The sequence below is a fragment of the Megalops cyprinoides genome, chromosome 13, assembly GCF_013368585.1.
Source record: "Megalops cyprinoides isolate fMegCyp1 chromosome 13, fMegCyp1.pri, whole genome shotgun sequence".
NCBI classification, from domain to species: domain Eukaryota; kingdom Metazoa; phylum Chordata; class Actinopteri; order Elopiformes; family Megalopidae; genus Megalops; species Megalops cyprinoides.
Window position 1 is genome coordinate 11,383,034 of NC_050595.1, and position 17,215 is coordinate 11,400,248.

General features: G+C 40.7%; 1 protein-coding gene across 1 annotated transcript in view; it reads left to right on the plus strand.

The window, feature by feature from the left end:
* Positions 1 to 16,083, plus strand: part of ptprja (protein tyrosine phosphatase receptor type Ja) — a 40,269-nt gene extending 24,186 nt beyond the window's left edge. The window contains exons 9-33 of the mRNA XM_036543420.1: positions 172 to 438; positions 607 to 873; positions 1,138 to 1,401; positions 1,492 to 1,749; positions 1,928 to 2,182; positions 3,375 to 3,638; positions 4,469 to 4,735; positions 5,072 to 5,332; positions 6,478 to 6,750; positions 7,300 to 7,563; positions 7,875 to 8,147; positions 8,437 to 8,583; positions 8,694 to 8,904; positions 9,153 to 9,271; positions 9,395 to 9,482; positions 10,481 to 10,522; positions 10,700 to 10,708; positions 10,833 to 10,920; positions 11,138 to 11,228; positions 11,415 to 11,488; positions 11,793 to 11,927; positions 12,519 to 12,635; positions 12,852 to 13,012; positions 13,287 to 13,422; positions 13,630 to 16,083. Of these exons, the coding sequence (XP_036399313.1) occupies positions 172 to 438; positions 607 to 873; positions 1,138 to 1,401; positions 1,492 to 1,749; positions 1,928 to 2,182; positions 3,375 to 3,638; positions 4,469 to 4,735; positions 5,072 to 5,332; positions 6,478 to 6,750; positions 7,300 to 7,563; positions 7,875 to 8,147; positions 8,437 to 8,583; positions 8,694 to 8,904; positions 9,153 to 9,271; positions 9,395 to 9,482; positions 10,481 to 10,522; positions 10,700 to 10,708; positions 10,833 to 10,920; positions 11,138 to 11,228; positions 11,415 to 11,488; positions 11,793 to 11,927; positions 12,519 to 12,635; positions 12,852 to 13,012; positions 13,287 to 13,422; positions 13,630 to 13,785 (4,487 nt within the window). The 3' untranslated portion in view covers positions 13,786 to 16,083. The remainder of the gene's footprint in view (positions 1 to 171; positions 439 to 606; positions 874 to 1,137; positions 1,402 to 1,491; positions 1,750 to 1,927; positions 2,183 to 3,374; positions 3,639 to 4,468; positions 4,736 to 5,071; positions 5,333 to 6,477; positions 6,751 to 7,299; positions 7,564 to 7,874; positions 8,148 to 8,436; positions 8,584 to 8,693; positions 8,905 to 9,152; positions 9,272 to 9,394; positions 9,483 to 10,480; positions 10,523 to 10,699; positions 10,709 to 10,832; positions 10,921 to 11,137; positions 11,229 to 11,414; positions 11,489 to 11,792; positions 11,928 to 12,518; positions 12,636 to 12,851; positions 13,013 to 13,286; positions 13,423 to 13,629) is intronic.
* The last annotated feature ends 1,132 nt before the right edge of the window (positions 16,084 to 17,215 follow it).

Consider the following 17,215-nt stretch of genomic DNA (forward strand, 5'->3'; position numbering starts at 1 on the left):
CTCAGTGTAATCTGATTTAACAGTCTTGCTTTGTGACAGCAGTGTATTACTGTTTACTTAAAACAGGTTGAGATGAACATACTTATAAGGGTCTGTTAAGGATTAACATGTCACTGTGTGTGTGTGTGTGTGTGTGTGTGTGTGTGTGCGTGCACATGTCTTCTCCTGCAGAACCCAACCCACCAAGACTCAATAAGACGGCAAGGACAAATCAATCCATCTCCATCACTTGGGACTATCCTTTTTCTATGGATGGAGTTACTGGAATCAGCTACATAATTTACTGGCTAAACCAGACTGAGTGGAACACGGTCAGCACTCTCCAGAACAGCACTACGATCTCTTCTCTGGCCTCTGGAACTAAGTACAGTATATCAGTGGAGACCGTAGGGCCACAGAAACTACGCAGCATAAAAGTCAATCTGACTGAATACACAAGTGAGTAAAGAAGACCCACCTCTGCTGTAAACTTTTCATGGTTTGTTCTGTGTTGTTTGAATTCAGGTACTGTATTTTGAAAAGATATAGACAATATGCAACACTCCATCTTTGAATCACGGAGGCCATATAATTACATGTCGTTATTGTCACTTCTGTTCCTTGCAGTACCCAATCCTGTGATAAATCTAAAAGCCAGCTGCCTGTCAGTCAACTCTGTAAGACTTGAGTGGACGAGCCCCATAGGTGCTCAGTCTACTTACACTTACAGAGCCCTGATCAGTGGCCCCTCTGATCTTGAAAAAAACTACACCAGCCAGACAAACAATATTACTATAGGTGACCTTGCAGCAGGAACAAGGTACAACTTCACTGTTACAACGGTCATATCTAATGATATAAGTTCCCCGTCTGAATTCACATTTTGCTACACAAGTAAGTAACACCATTGTCCTGGTTGTGTCTCTGTATGTAATAAGCCTCTGCAGTAGCATCCTGAAAATGCACAGGTGCCAAGGAATTGTAACACTAAACCCTGAGTTTGACTGCTATCTTAGTCACAAAATTGTGCAGATTGGACATGATGGACAGCTTTTATTGAGCATGGTTTACGTCTGCTTTCCTTTCTCTGAAAATATCTGTTCTTTAGCAGTACAAGCAAAGGAATAATTGAGTCAACATAATGCTCACTTTTTTCAGAACCTGAGACTGTTAATGGTCTTACTGCCGAAGCTGTGAACAAAACAGCAATTAACATCACATGGAATCGACAAGACGACTACAAAGACACCTACTCCTATCAGGTGTCCATCTCTCAGGCCGGTTCTTTGATACAGGGAAAGAACACCTCAAGTCAGAGCATAATCATCAGCAGCCTCAGCCCGGGCAGTAACTACACATGCAGCGTTACCACAGTGGTGAATGACGTTCAGTCCGATCCAGCTACTACATCTGTCTTCACAAGTATGCCCACCACTTCTTATCTTCTCCATAGTTCACCAGAAGCAGAGCGTTATCGGATGTTCTTACTATCATTTTTTTTTTACCCTTTAGAACCTGGAGGAGCTGCAAACATAAAGACTGTGGGGAACACAACGAGCATGACTGTGACCTGGGACAGTCCCACCGGCAACGTGACCTCCTACAATATTAACATCTACAACAATGGACAGCTGAAAGACAACCGAACTGGGGTCTCCAATCGAATTGTTGTATTTTCGAACCTGAGGCCGGGGCAGATTTACACTGTTAATGTGGTAACCATCAGTGGACCTTTCCAGGAGGGCTCCGAAACAGTTGTAAATGCAACCTGTAAGCATCCGATAAATGCTCTTTCACATTTTCTGCACTTGAGATAATAAAGTAGAATAACAAAAAATGCATTGCTTCTCAGATATTATTTATATATATGTTACAAATATGATGTCTATCAGAATTTGAACACTGTATTCATATTTGACTGTAATTCTTACTGTTATAATCCCTACAGTTCCAAATCCACCGGGAAAAATTCAAGTACAAAATCAGACTGCTAATTCCATTGATGTCAGCTGGATCAGGCCCACTGACATGGACTTGAGTCAGTACAACTTCACCGTATACGTTTCTGGCCGCCAACTCATGACCACTGAGAACTGGATCTATGTGGACAATCTGACATCAGGAACCATCTATAACATCTCAGTGGCAACCGTGGGACCAATGGGGTATCTTAGTACACCAGTCTCAATAAGTAGCTCAACCAGTAAGTAACCCATACTGACACCATCACATCCCTCAATATATATTATATCAGGGGTGTCCAAACCTCTCCTTATATGAATAGTGAAACATGCCAAGACTATTGTTGTTGTTAGGTTGACTTTTTTGGTTCTGATTTTTATTCTTTCTTAACAAAAAATCTACTCCTGCTATTATAGCCCTGAAGCTACAGTTTTTGCCAAGTCATAGTACTATGTCCAACTTAATTTGCTTGGTATGGGTTTGTTTAAAAATGTTGTACTTTTTGATTTATTTCAGCTTTAAAATATTTTTCATGTCACTGACCTACACAGAGAACATCTCATGTAATTCAGCAGCTACAATGTTTTTCCCTAAATGGAGTCCTGTGGAAAACAGAACACATACAACCCTTGCCAAGACACCATCTTGGCTCTTTCCATGGGCATATCCCATAAGGCTATTGGTCTAGCTCTAAAGATGGATTTTTTCTGTAATGGCTGAAGATGCATTTTGTACACGTGATCTGTTATAACCTGTATAACAAAATGTTAGCTATTTAGCTACTAAACTGATTTCTTGTGCAGTACCACAGAAATGTTGAACAGAGTTACTGGGATGGACATAATAACAGAATTATACTTTGCACAGACATAAATTACAAAGGAAAAAACAGGCTCAGATGCCGTCACCTCATGCATTTGAACACGAGATATACCACCAGTGTATAGGATTTGAAGTGTCTGCTGAATGCTTGCTTTTCTGCTCCTGCTGGCTCACAAAGTCAGGTGTATGTCTACATCAGGGCCAACAGCTAATTATGAACATTTTGAATTCATTGCTAACACATACTCAGTTACTGTAACCAGTGCTTCTCTCTCACATATACCCAGAGTTGTTTACATGACTGAAGTATAGAATACAGGCACAGCCATCACAATATTTGTGTTAATATGCCACATAAAAAGTTCTTAAACACACCCCACTTTCTGAGTTTTTCCCCATAGTTAAACGTTTGTTATTCTGCTGATTGACACCAATCGTTGTTGTCGATTAATGCTTGTATAAATGGCCTAAATGACTTTTGAAACTACAGCAGAAAATTCACTTGTCCCTTAAAAGTAGCCATCATTACATAAATAAGCCTAGCGTGTGGGGTATTTTTGGGGTGGCATGTTTTCAGTGAAAAGTAAAATGAGATCGTGTCTGTGTCTCAGGACCCTATTCTGTTAGCCAGCTGAGGGATGCAGGAATCACAACCTCTAACATCTCGCTGGTCTGGGATCAGCCTGAACCACAGGAGAGTTATAAATATATTGCTATTGTGGAATATCCCAACAACAATCGGACTCAATTCATCACACAAAACACCAGTGCTATTATACAAAATCTCCAGTCGGGGAGCGGTTACAATTTTACTGTCATGACTCTGGCAGCGAGCAACACCACAGCTGCCGCAGTAACAATCACTTTATTCACAAGTAAGTTCATTCAGGTCTCCCGTCTTTCACCCTGACACGCAGCTGTACTCTGCCATGGCAGAGACCCACTCTCACATTAGTTAATATTGTTATCAGTCTAATAATCAACAGAAGGTGTACAGGCTTATATAGCGACACATTTTCAGCAGGTAATACCATATTCACAAAATATAAGTACCTTAAACTGTATTTGGGGTTTTATTTTTCTGTGTTTCTGAAATGTTATTTCAAAACAGTACCAGTCAAAAGTTTGGACACACTTCTCTTTATTTATTTTTTACTATTTTCCACATTTCAGAATAATAGTAAAGCTGTCAAAACTATGAAATAACACAAATGGAATCATGCACTGACCAAAAAAGTGTTGTAAACAAATCAAAACTATCTTATATTTTAGATTCAGAACAGCCAAAAATATTTTTTAAATTAAAGAATTTTTTGGAAAGAAATTCATGCACATGCATAAACTTCACTACTTATATTTGTCTCTTTGCTCTTTAGATAAAAATGTCTTTGAATGCACGTTTCCCATCATCTTAATCAGGTGTGTCCAAACTTTTGGCTGGTACTGTATATTTCAGTTTGAAAAGCTTTGACAAAAGTGTGGTGAAGCTAAATAAGAGGAATATAGAACAAAATGGTAGGTGAAATTAGATCATATGTCAATTACCAACAAAAGATTAAAGTTACCAACTCAAAGATTAAATCAAACCTTACTAATCAGGTCAGTATGACTCACATACTGATGTGATGATGGTTTTCTCTCTTGCTGAGCAGTTTCATCACGAAGGTAAATACTGATGATGTCTTAATGCTTCTTTTGTTTGTAGGACCCTATGGCATTGGCACATTACAGGCCGACACACTCAACACAACTGCAGTGTTTCTAAACTGGACCAAACCGCAGGAGTACCAAAACGGTTACACTTACAGAGTCGAGGTCTCTGGGTGCACAGATGCTCCAGAGAACCAAATGGTGAAAACAGAGATGGCCTACGTTACTGATCTGAGACCAGGGACCAACTGCTCCTTCACCATTTACTCCCAGGCAGAGAATGGCATTGAAGGACAACCAGTTCAAACCTCCAAGTACACAAGTACGAACTTTGCCTTGTTGGATTTCCTTTTACGGTTCATTACCATTCTTCTGTTTTATTCCCACGTAACAAATAAATGCCACAATTTAATTAACTGATAGCTGCATGTGGTGATGGGATGTGTGGACACATTTGGAATGTATCTGCATAGGTGTTGAGATCACAGTTGTACATTTTTCATCACAGCAGACTGACAGAAACTCAGGACACAAAATATCTGTCCTTTTGGTAGCCTGCACCTTTCTGCCAGCAAAGGTCTATGCCTCAGTGGTTTGCACTCTTTCTCTCCCTCTCCTTCTATCTCTTTCTCTCTCTCTCCCTCTGTCGTTCTCACAGAGCCTGAGAAAGTGAACCCCACTGTTTCAAATGGAGGCACGAATAATTCCATCACCGTGACATGGGACTCTCCTGTTGGCAATGTAGAAAAGTATGTAGTTGCCCTGACTGGTGGTAATGAGAACACCTCAAAGGAACTGAACTCCAGCGCTCGGACGTGTGTTTTCCCTAACCTGATGGCGGGAAGAATCTACACAGTCACGCTGACAACGTACAGCGGGCCCTTCACTCAACAGTCAGACTCAATCTCAAACGCAACCTGTGAGTATCTACAACATGAGCTACTAATAAGCTTCACTATTAAGTACTGCATGTACAGAAGTAAAAAGGTAACATGACTCCAGTCAACATCAAGCATACACCTTAGCATTGTGTCAGGCAGCACAGGCTAGGACTCAGTCGCAGACCCAAAAACGTGAGGGTAGAGATAATAGCAATGACGCACGGCAGAATCAAAAACCAGAACACAGGCAGGGTCAAAACCAGAGAGGCAGTCCGAGGGCAAATCCAGAAACAGGAAAGTCAGAACGGGCAGGGTCGGAAAACGAGAGGGCACGATCAGGCGAACTAAGCAAAGCGGCAGGCAAAAAACGGAATCAAAAAACAGGCAGGTCGAATCTCCAAAAACAGTGAACAAAGATAACGCGGGGACGAAACAGGTAGTAAACTACTGCTACGAACTAGCAAAGACTGCACAGCAAGCAGGGCATATAAAGGGACAGACCGACGAGGGGATGAGATGCAGGTGCGCAGGTAATCAGGCGGAGACAGGGCGGAGAGAAGGGGCAGGGCAGAAACACAAGGGAAAAAAAAAGGAAAAAAAAAACCAAAAGCGCAGGGCTAGGAGGCGGGAGCACTGACACATTGTTGTTTTTGGCTAATTTATGAATGTTAAATGAATACGCTTTAGTATCATGCTTAAAACATACTGTTGCATAGAGTGGAGCACTGGGTGAGCAGACCTTTTCTGGGACTTTAAGCTTGTGTTCCCCACACTAAAGGCTGGCACAATGGTCGTACAGATAAATGCTGGGGACTTCTTAGTGTGGCTGTTCCTTGCCAATGGGAAGCTCAACTTAACTGACATCACCTTAGGGGGTTTCTGAATAGCTCAGCACTTAAAGTGATTGGTTTGAATGCTAGCTGAACTCTACAGCCAGGGTTCGATATCAGCCAACAAGGACCAGGAGCCCACAGGGCCAGAACAAACAGGCCACCACAATAAAGAGCGCATGAAGACAGCATAAAAAAGTAACATTGCCTCTACTCGTGTGTGATCGTAATTATGAATGCTACAAAGTATTCATTACAGACTGGAATGTAATCGATGAAATATTTAAATAAGTAAAAATAAAACAAATGAAAAAAGCTAAACAGTAATTTAGCATAATTATTATTCTCTTTAGATCCAAACCCACCAGGAGACATCAGGATAAAAGACCAGACCGTCAGGTCCATCTCCTTAGAATGGGTTGGGGCCACTGGGATGCCCACTGGCACTTTTAACTACACTGTGACCTATCAGTCAACCATATCCGATAGCAAGTTCTGGGTCACCTCAAGCAACACTGCATTCCTGCCTGACCTGGTGTCTGGAACGCCATACAACATCTCTGTGTCTACCGTTGGACCGATGAAATTCACAAGTGCACCAGTCTGGAAGCTTTTGGTCACAACTAGTAAGCTCTCACCACTCTTACAAGTTGCCTGCCATTGCATGTGCTGATCAGAATACTGAAATTATCTGGGACCAGGATTATACTGTTCTAAAGCAACCATTGAGCTAGAAGCACAACTGAGAGAGCTGTCAGTGCAGGACTGACGGATTGCAGAAGATATCCATGTTTTGCCCTTGGAGCAAAGGTTCCCTGATTTTACCATGGTACCTGATTTTTCCAATATTAATAACACATCCTGCAATTTCTCCTAAAATGACATGTAAGAAAATCAGAAGGATAGATTACATTATTTGCATTTAGCAGACACTCTTATCCAGAGCAACTTACATTGGTTATAGTGTTTTTACAATGTTATCCATTGGATATTTTACTGAGGCAATTGTGGGTTAAGTACCTTGCCCAAGGGTACAACATAAGTGCCCCACTGGGGAAGCGAACCAGCAACCTTCCGGTTACAAGTCCTGCTCTTTAACCACTATGCTACACTGCCATTGTTTAACTGTACTGCTTTAAAGAGAATGTTCTAATATTTTGTATCTGTGCTACTAGGACCAGAGAGTGTCCAATCCCTTACAGTGGACTCAACATCGGTTGAAGAGATTCATCTGAAATGGGAGAAACCTGTTGATTATAAACCGGGATACTGCTACAGAGTGGTGATAATGAACAACACAAACAACATCACAGATGTGACAAAAGATGAATATTATCAAGTCAAGAATCTAATTCCTGGCTCCCACTACAATTTCACTGTAATAACTCTGGCATCTGATAAGACAGAGGGAACACAGGTAGCCATTTCTAACTGTACAGGTGAGAACCCTATTTGCCTTGGTTTTAAAGTTTTGATTGGGCACTTCACATGTGAACCTGACATGAACCCAGAACACAGGCAACTTTAATCTTGATCATAATAGTGCACTTTTTTCTAAAATGTAATGATGGAATGGTCAGTGTTTTGTACTAAATGAATATGTAATTTAATTACATTTCATATTGGTATTCTTGGTGGTAGAGCTGTCAAGAACTGTTCCTTCCATTGTCATCGTCAGTAGCATGAGACACAGTGTCACAGTGTAACCTTTTTTCTTTTAAATTTTAATAATTACTGCTATATTTTAAAGATGCTGCTCCAGTCAGTGATCTGCGCTGCCAGGGACCAAATCGAACTGAAGCTGTGCTCACCCTGTCCTGGGGGAGCCCTTGGGGTTCCAACGAGGGTTTTGAGATTGAAACAGAGGTTGTCTCAGAGAAAAACATTCCAACATGCAGTGGCAGCTGTGTCCACAACATTACAAATCTCTCCTACAACACGGAGTACAATGTGAGCATCCGGACTAAGGGCTGTGGGAGGAGCAGCAGCGTCACTGTGGTGGCCTGTAAGACCGGTATCACAGGTATCTGTCTCTGCCTTTCTTTGTTATCACCAGGTTGGGAAGCTGTTCAAAAAGTCTGGATTGAACTGTTTTTTCACTGGAGGTCCATAACCCTGGCACTGCTTGCTGCTTCTTACAGCAGGCCATTCCTCTGAGGAACCAGTGCCCAAGCCTTGATTTGCTATTTGCTTTTAACTGAAAGGCCACTGTTCTGCTACATATAAACAATATATTCACAACCATGTGAGTCAGCGAACTATTTACAGTTTTTAAATTTACAATGATTGTTATGTCTCCCTCTTCTTTAAAGATCCACCGGTGCCAAATACAAAAACACACGTGTCCATTACTGAACAGGAATATAATAAATTTACATTGGAAATAAGCCCCAGCCTCTTCAACGACACCAGCGGCCCGATCATTAATTATGGTATACTAGTGACATCCAACGTGAATAGTATGTTTCTCATTCATTTTCCATGTTCAAATTTCTTTTGACATTATTTTACTGAGTCTTCATCCATTTGATTTTATGGTGGTGTGTATTTTGTCTGTGTTTTAACTTAGGTCTGCCTGGTGAAAAAAAATCTTTACCGCAGTACTTAAACAAAACCTACGAGGACTGGCAAGCTGGTAATACAGTGGTGTACCTGGCCGTTGTGAGGTCTGCTGAGGTCATAAGCCGTAATGCTGGAAATGGACCTGTTGTTGTCATAGGTGATGGAACTACATGGAATGCATACAATAATGGACCGCTGAAAACATCAGGAAGTTACAGGTATAGTATAGGCTGCACACACAGCATATTCACTAACAACAGCAAGCCATTTGCAGTGAAAATCTATTTACGCAAGGGACAGTAGTACACATTTGAATACAGAGCAGACCATAACAGCTTAAAAAGAGTGACTAGTTATTCCACCTACATCTTTGGGGTGTATTTCAAACAGTCTCTACTTAATTTATGTGTTTGAGTTCATGTGTTACAGAAGTAATGTTGAATTTGTTTCTCCCTATTCTTTACAGTTTTGCTGTTGTCACATTTACCCATCTGGAATTAGCCAACGACCTCGTGAGCATTTCAAAGTCTTTCTTTGCTATATCACCTTTTTATCCAGGAGAAATACAGCTACCAATAAATCCAGGTACAGTATAGCAGTTCTTTTTTTCTCTTTTCTGACAGACAGGAAAACAGTTATTTTTATTTGAAAAAAAATACTGCAATATTTTCTGTGACCTGGGACCGATCTCAATCTCTCTCTCTCCAGCTGTCATTGGTGGCGCTGTGGGCGGATCACTGACGGCTCTACTCCTCATACTTATCTTTACAGTCGTCGCTGCTGTCTGCTGGAAAAGGTGTGGGCCAATTCACCATTTATCACGTGCCATTATCCTTCAAAGATTTGATAATAAGTGCGTTTTGTAAGTAGGGAGGCAAGGAGCTCAAGAACAGTTCAAGGAAAGGAAATAGACTCCCCAGATGGCAGGCACCAAGGACCCTCTTAGTAATGGCACTGATGGGGCTTGATGCAGTTGGGAGCAGGGGATGCAGCGATGAATACAGCACAAGTAATACTTAGTGGTTCCTTTGTTTAGACTAAACATTGCCAACTCAGCCATTTATTTTTGTCCCGCAAGAGCCTTTAAAGTGACGTTCTATGAATGTGCAAATCCCTGCAGCTCAGTTGTGATGTCACACATAGATTGCTGCATTCAAATAAATCGGCAGTATTTTTAATTCAGTTTGACATGCCTCCTTTGACTGACTTGATTGACGTAAACATTCGATCTGGACCTATATTGACATGCATAAATATAAATGAAAGGAGGTAACATCAATATCAGACAATGCCACTCTGCCATACAAGGAAATCTTTAAAAAAAAGTACACAGAAAGGCAAGGAGACTGGTCCTAGATACCAGACATACAAATTGTGAAGAAAGACTTAAGGCTCTTAATCTCCTTAGTCTCAGCAAAAGAGGGCTTGGAGGATTTTGCTGAGGTTTTTACATTTTTAAAAGAGACTACTCGAGTGGATTACGGAAGCTATTTCAAGATGAGTTCTGTCGGCAGAACAAGAGGGCGTAAGTGGAAGTTAGTGAAAGTCACATTTCACAGGGAAACAATTGCTGTGTAAAGTGAAAAGTATCGCTTCGCACAGCAAGACATGGAATAGCTTACTGGGAATTGTAGTAGATACACAGACCCTTAGAGTATTAAGTACCAAGGCCTGACACAGTGATAGATAATCTCTAGGCAACAGGCAGAATGATAGCCATAGATGGGCTAAATGACCTATTTTCATAAATTTCATCTTAAAACTTGTATGTGACCATGAGGTGATTTTTTTCAGACGTTCCAAAGAGGAAGAAGAAGTCCCTATTCACTCCATAAGGTGATTTTTTTTCTTGACATTTTTTTTTACATTTGTTAATCAATTACTTTTTAGTTGTAGAGTTGTGAATTAACTACTTTTTAATAAAGGAGTCTATATTAGATTTAACCTGCTAAACATCTTACACATGTATTTGCAAAACAGAAAATTAACCTAACATTTTTTTTTTTTTTGCAGAGCAAAAGTGTAAGTAACCTGTTTGTCATTACGTGTTTATGTATAATAATGTGGTCCATCTTTTACAAAGTTCTAACCTCAAAAATCACAATCGAACTTACTCAAGCCTTTCATGTTCATTTCTGCTCTGCAGTAGTGTACCCATAAGAGTGGAAGACTATGAATCATACTTCAGGAAGCAGCGAGCCGATTCCAACTGCGGCTTTGCTGAGCAGTTTGAGGTAAGAACCAAGCATTCCAGTATATCACTGTGATCATCTTGAAGACGCCTGTATCCAATTCTTTTTGTGACGGAACAGACTGGATCATTTTCTTAAAAGATGTCTGAAACCATTCTTTAAATTATTTTCTACTGATCCTACAGGCAGTATGCAGATGTAGGTTGGTTAACAGTATGTGCCAGATGTGCACGTCATATATTTCTCTGTCTGCATGTAGGACCTGAAGCCTGTGGGTGTGACCCAGGCCAAGGTCAGTGCCCTGGCTCCTGAGAACAAGGCAAAGAACCGCTACAACAACGTGTTGCCCTGTGAGTAGCTGGAACTTTTGTGTGATTCTGCTGACATCCATCTGTCCCTGAGTGTTCACATGCTTATTCTGAACGTGTCATCAGAGATTTCACTAATTTGTATATGCATCCGTGGGGTCTTCTCAAGGGGCGGAAAGCTACCCACAATGCATCATATTAATCTTATTCATTTTTTTTACTGTACAGATGATTATTCCCGTGTCAAACTGTCAGTCCACGGAAGTCCGTATGATGACTACATTAATGCCAGCTACATGCCGGTTTGTATGAGTAGTCTATTAAAGTGCATTATGGTAACCACCCATAAAGTATGACAGGCTTAATGGCACCAGCATAGTTTGGAGAATCATTTAGCGTCATCTTTGTTAAAACAATCTCTTATAAGTAGTCACAGAAATTCTGATCCACACACCTGTTTTTTTAATCCATAGTCTTAAACAAGAGAGCAGTCCTAATTGAATTCCTAATTGAGGAAATGTAGTGTTGTTTTCCTTTAACTGTGAGACGAATATCCTATGAAAAATGTAACTAGACTGATGGCTTTGCTGATATCTGTGTTTGCAGGGATACAATTCAAAGAAGGAATTCATTGCTGCCCAGGGTCCTTTACCCTGCACAGTGAATGAATTCTGGAGGATGATCTGGGAGAAGAACGTTCACACTCTGGTCATGCTGACCAGATGCAATGAGCAGGGCCGGGTGAGGATCTCCAGGGAGCACACAGATACACATTAACAGACAGACAGACAGACAGACAGGCAGGCGCACTCTCGCACACACACACACACACACACACACACACGCATACACACACACACACACACACACACACATACACACACAATACAAACATGCGTTCAATGATTCTTTTCAGGCAACGTGTTATTTCAATAGGACCCAGTACAAGTAAAACACTGAAAACTTACTGTAACGGTCAGCAGCTTTAAAAACACACAAGGGTGCGGTAATTTCTTTCAACATGTGGTAAATCAATGCATGACACAGCATGGAGGAAATGTAACCTGCATCATTAAGAACTGAAGAAAAAACTGAAGTTTTTTGATGAAGATTTCTGTTCAAAATGTTAGCCATTTGGACAAAACAGGCTTTAACAAGTTGCCAGTTTATCAGTAGATCTAAATGTGAATTAAAATGTGCATTCGTTCCTAATTGCATTTTTGCTCATTGTATGTGGAGGGAATAGGTGGCTATAAGGCCGGTTCAAAAATCAAGTATTCAATCAAGTAGTATCAAAAATCAAGTAGTATCAATAACCAAGTATTTCTCTAGGTGAAATGTGAAGAATACTGGCCATCTGGGACCAAACATTTCAACAATATAACTGTGACAATGACTTCTGAAATCCCTCTGGAGGACTGGACTATACGGGACTTTAGTGTCAAAAATGTGAGTGTTGCTACTGCTGAAAATGGCATCATACATTGAGCATGTTGCTGCGCACTTAGGGTTTGGTCTCAGTTTGCAATTTTGTTCCATAACATGAAGTGAGTTTGTGTGTGAAGTGAGCCAAACACATGAACATAGGCCTTCATGTCTTGCGCATTCCTCCCCACGGTGGTGTCAACTGTTAATAAACAGGAACTTGCTTGTCCTGATTTTCAGGTCAAGACGGCAGAGACTCGCTCCCTGCGCCATTTCCACTTCACGGCCTGGCCGGACCACGGAGTGCCAGAAACCACAGAGCTTCTAATCAACTTCAGGCACCTGGTGAGGGAGCACATGGACCAGTACTCCCGCAACTCACCCGCTGTGGTGCACTGCAGGTGAGCCCCACACCCACAGCTTGTACTCACCACTGCCCTCTGACCCCACTTCCGTGCAAAGTCTTTCTCACCATGACCCTCAGCCCCCAATGCCCTGCATTGTCTTTGTCTCACAATCACCTTCAGTTACTGCCGTGCACACGCGCGCGCACACGCACACACACACACACACACACACACACACACGCACACGCACACGCACACGCACACACACACGCACACGCACACACACATATATATATATATATGCTGTGATTTTCATTATGTTTTTCAGTGCTGGAGTGGGGAGGACAGGAACTTTCATTGCCATTGATCGCCTGATCTTCCAGATAGAGCGAGACGGTGTGGTGGATGTGTATGGGGTCATCCATGATTTGCGCATGCACAGGCCTCTCATGGTCCAGACTGAGGTGAGTGAGGCAAAGGGCTTCAGCCATGGTTACGTGATACTGTGCTATCTATAATCTAAACACCTACAACACAGCAGTCGTAAACCTTAAACGATAGATCTCCTTGTACTTTCTGGCTAACAACCTTTCCTTGTGGATTGAGGGGTCATGTTCTTTAAGCATCCTAGAATCCTTGGAATGGCCTGAAACATTTTCTGATCTTCACAGGACCAGTATGTGTTCCTAAACCAGTGTGCCATGGATATTATCAGATCAAGGACTGGGACCAATGTGGATCTAATCTACCAGAACACAGCAGCACTCTCTATTTATGAGAACTTTGAACCCATGAAGAAGTCAAAAAATGGCTATCACAATGCCTAGCCAATAGTCCTGTCAATTTGCACTGCAGTTTTAAGTCTACAAATGCAAAGAAGATGGCTCCTTATTATTTCAGAAAAGGGAAACGCTTGCACAAATGCAGATTATATTTATTGAACTACTGCACTGGAGATTACAGTCTATTTTGACAAGTATTTTGATATTTCAGATCATTTCATAGCATTTATAAATATAAATATGATCATTTTAATAGTTAAATCAAAGTGACTAGATGGTTGGCTTTACACCTCTGTTGAAAGTCTGGTTCATGATTAAAAACCTCTGACACATTCCAGTTTATTAAGTAGACTACTAAAATGGTACTGTAAATATATGCTTGATTTCAATGTGTGCAATATATTAAGTTATCTACCTGTAAATATTCTATTCTGCTGCAAAAATACAGTTCTGCAAAAGCTTAGTTTGCAAAGATATTTTTCTCAGGATGCATTTTCTGTTTTTTCCTGCCTACCATTGAATTTTCCATGCCTCTGTTTAAAAAGGATTGTCAAGGATGCTGTTAACACAGTCATGCTGGCATGGATCTGTACCTGTGTGAGATTAAATTATATTTAATTTTCAGTGCTTTCCAAGGTCAGCACTTAATTTCAGTTAAACATATAAACATTGCTACTCTGCACTGTAACCTGCTCTGCACTACACTCCTGGCAGACATCCTGTCGTTACCCTTCTGTAAGTGTGCAGTGTTGCTGCTGTTTTTTTTTCATGAAGGCTCCATCATAACCATTCACTGAAAACCAAGCCAAACCAGGGTCGGGTGTCCTAAAATACTGTCTGAGTGGAGGAAAGTGATGTCAAACCATATCAAGAATAGAGGAAGCTATTCAAAAAGCACTGTCAAAAAGCACATTTCCATTTCTACTAGTTGGCATAGCCCACGATAGCTGAGGCTAAATAAAGAAAATAGACTAAAATCAATACTGAAGTGGACAGTTGAGTGATTACACTGTATGTTTCAAATATAATATTATCAATATACAAAATTTACAGGCTATTTTTTTTTTGTGGTGGTAAATTGCTGATAAAACTGACAGCTCCGTTTCACATGTATGCGCTGGCTGCATTTATTTTTAAGCTTTTGTTCTTTGCCATTATTAGACTTTTATTGTGGTTTGAAATACAGAACTATGAGAATGTCCATAAGCAATGACTATTACATGCTGTTCAAATATTATTCCACTTTGTGTGATATCACATTGATATCTGACATTGTTTATTGTGAACATTTCAATGTGTGTGTCATGAATTGAAACTGTTTTGAAGGAGAGCTAACCCATCAATCATACAGCATTGCATGATTGTGACAGGAGGAAGTGGGACGTTATTACATATTTAACCCTAGGGAATCTGTATATCTGGATGTAAGTCTATGCTGGACCCTTTGAGGGAGAGGGCCATGGCTGGCAAAGTTGAAAACTTTTGAGATAGGGAATCTGTATATCTGGATGTAAGTCTATGCTGGACCTTTGAGGGAGAGGGCCATGGTTGGTAAAGTTGAAAACTTTTGAGATTGGAATCCTGTCTGGCCACCATTAAGTGAATTAAGACAAGTCAGTAGACAGGATCCATATTCAGAAGCCGCCATCTGAAAACAGTAGACTACCAAACGAATTTTTGCCATGTTAACAACTGCTGTTAGAGTATAGCACTGTCGTTCATGGTCTTGTGGGTTCCAATCCATAAGATGCTTGCTGTTTATATTCAATCAAAATAAAATGAAGAAATGAAGAAGAAAACATCTTTCCAAAGTGACATCCGCCTGAATATTGTGGACTCTGCTTCTGCTGTGTTTTTAAAACAGAAACCTTTAGTAAGTTGTTTCACCAAAAACGGTATGTAAAATTGGTCTTATGGTAAGATTTCAAAATGTCCTTTTTTTTTTAATTGTCTGTGGAGTTAAATTTTGTGAGTCAGGGTCTGATTTTATTATTAATGAAAGAAAATGTACTGCCAAACTTGCTGAACATATGACTTTCAATGTAGGTAATATTGCTTTGAGCTGGATGCCACTTTAAATTGTATTGCTGCATTTGTACAGTAATGAGAACTGTTAATGTTGTTCCTTTGAAAGCTGAAAGCACTTATTTCAACTGTGGCTTTACTACTGTTTATAAATCTGAGATGCTAGATACTACTATGCCATTTTTGTAATCTTAATATAATTCTGTAGAACATGTATTATTTTGGCAGGTAACATGTGAAGGGAAATAATTTTTATAGTGCCAGCAATGTTTTATACAACTGTATACAGACTGGGATTAAAGATATTGCACTTTAAAAGCTGTTGGTTTCAGAATGTTGCATGCTTGTGTACATGGATGCAAGATTGTGTGAGAGAAACACAGTGAAACAGGAACATGAAATGGGGAAATAGCTGAGAGATAAAAAATCTAAAAATATTTTACAAAATAAATAAAAGAAAGACAGATCATAAGATGGTACAGTCAGTGACCACAAAATAGAAGTAAAAAGGGGAAGATACAGAAAACCAAGATTTCCCTGAGACCAATGGCTGAGAACTGCAGATGATACAAAGATAGACTCTCTTGACAAATAGTGGTATGGTGCAAAGGGGATCTCGCACAGCACAGCTGTTCAGCAAAGCCAGTCAAATACATGGTTGAAATAGGCAAGACATTGGCCTTTCTGCATATAAGAGGTGTCTCTCCAGAACACTTAATTGACAGTTAAGATTACCAAAACAGTTGCTTGATAGCCCTTTGTCTTTCAACCAGACTGTGACACACAAAAACACATCTCTTAGGATTTGTGAGACTATTCTACCAAAGAGTACACCAGTGTAAATTACACTGAACAAAATTCTTACAACTTTCTCTTCAACACAATGATTATAATAATATTTTCTGTGATCAACATTAGGAAAACAAAGCTAACTTTTTTTTTTATTTTCTCTCCAATTTGTCATCGATGTTTGGTCCCATTGCACAACCCCCTCTATCAATCCGGGAGAGCGTGGACAAGCACATACCCTCCTCCGAGACACGTGATGTCAGCTGCTGCTTCTTTTTACACTGTGGTCCACAAGCTAAGCTAGCACAGAGATGAGTCGGAGGAAGACATTTCATAATGCAGCTTTGGCACGTGGACCACAGGCGCCCGATCAACCAGCAGGGGTCGCTGTTGCTAATGGGACCGAAGCCCCTGCCGGCGTACCTACCCCTATCCCCAGTGGAACGAAGCCAATGTGTTCTGCCTGTGAGCTCCCGGTCACTATCGGCTAGTGACACGGCCAGGATCAAACTCAGGCCGTAGCGTTCAGTCTACACTCCGAACGAGTGCTTTTACCGACTGAGCCACTCGGGAGCCCAAACAAAGCTAACTTTTAGAACGAAATGTAATCCTTATCACTAGAGACAACTTTGCCAGACAGACTAACAGACCCTAAAAGTTG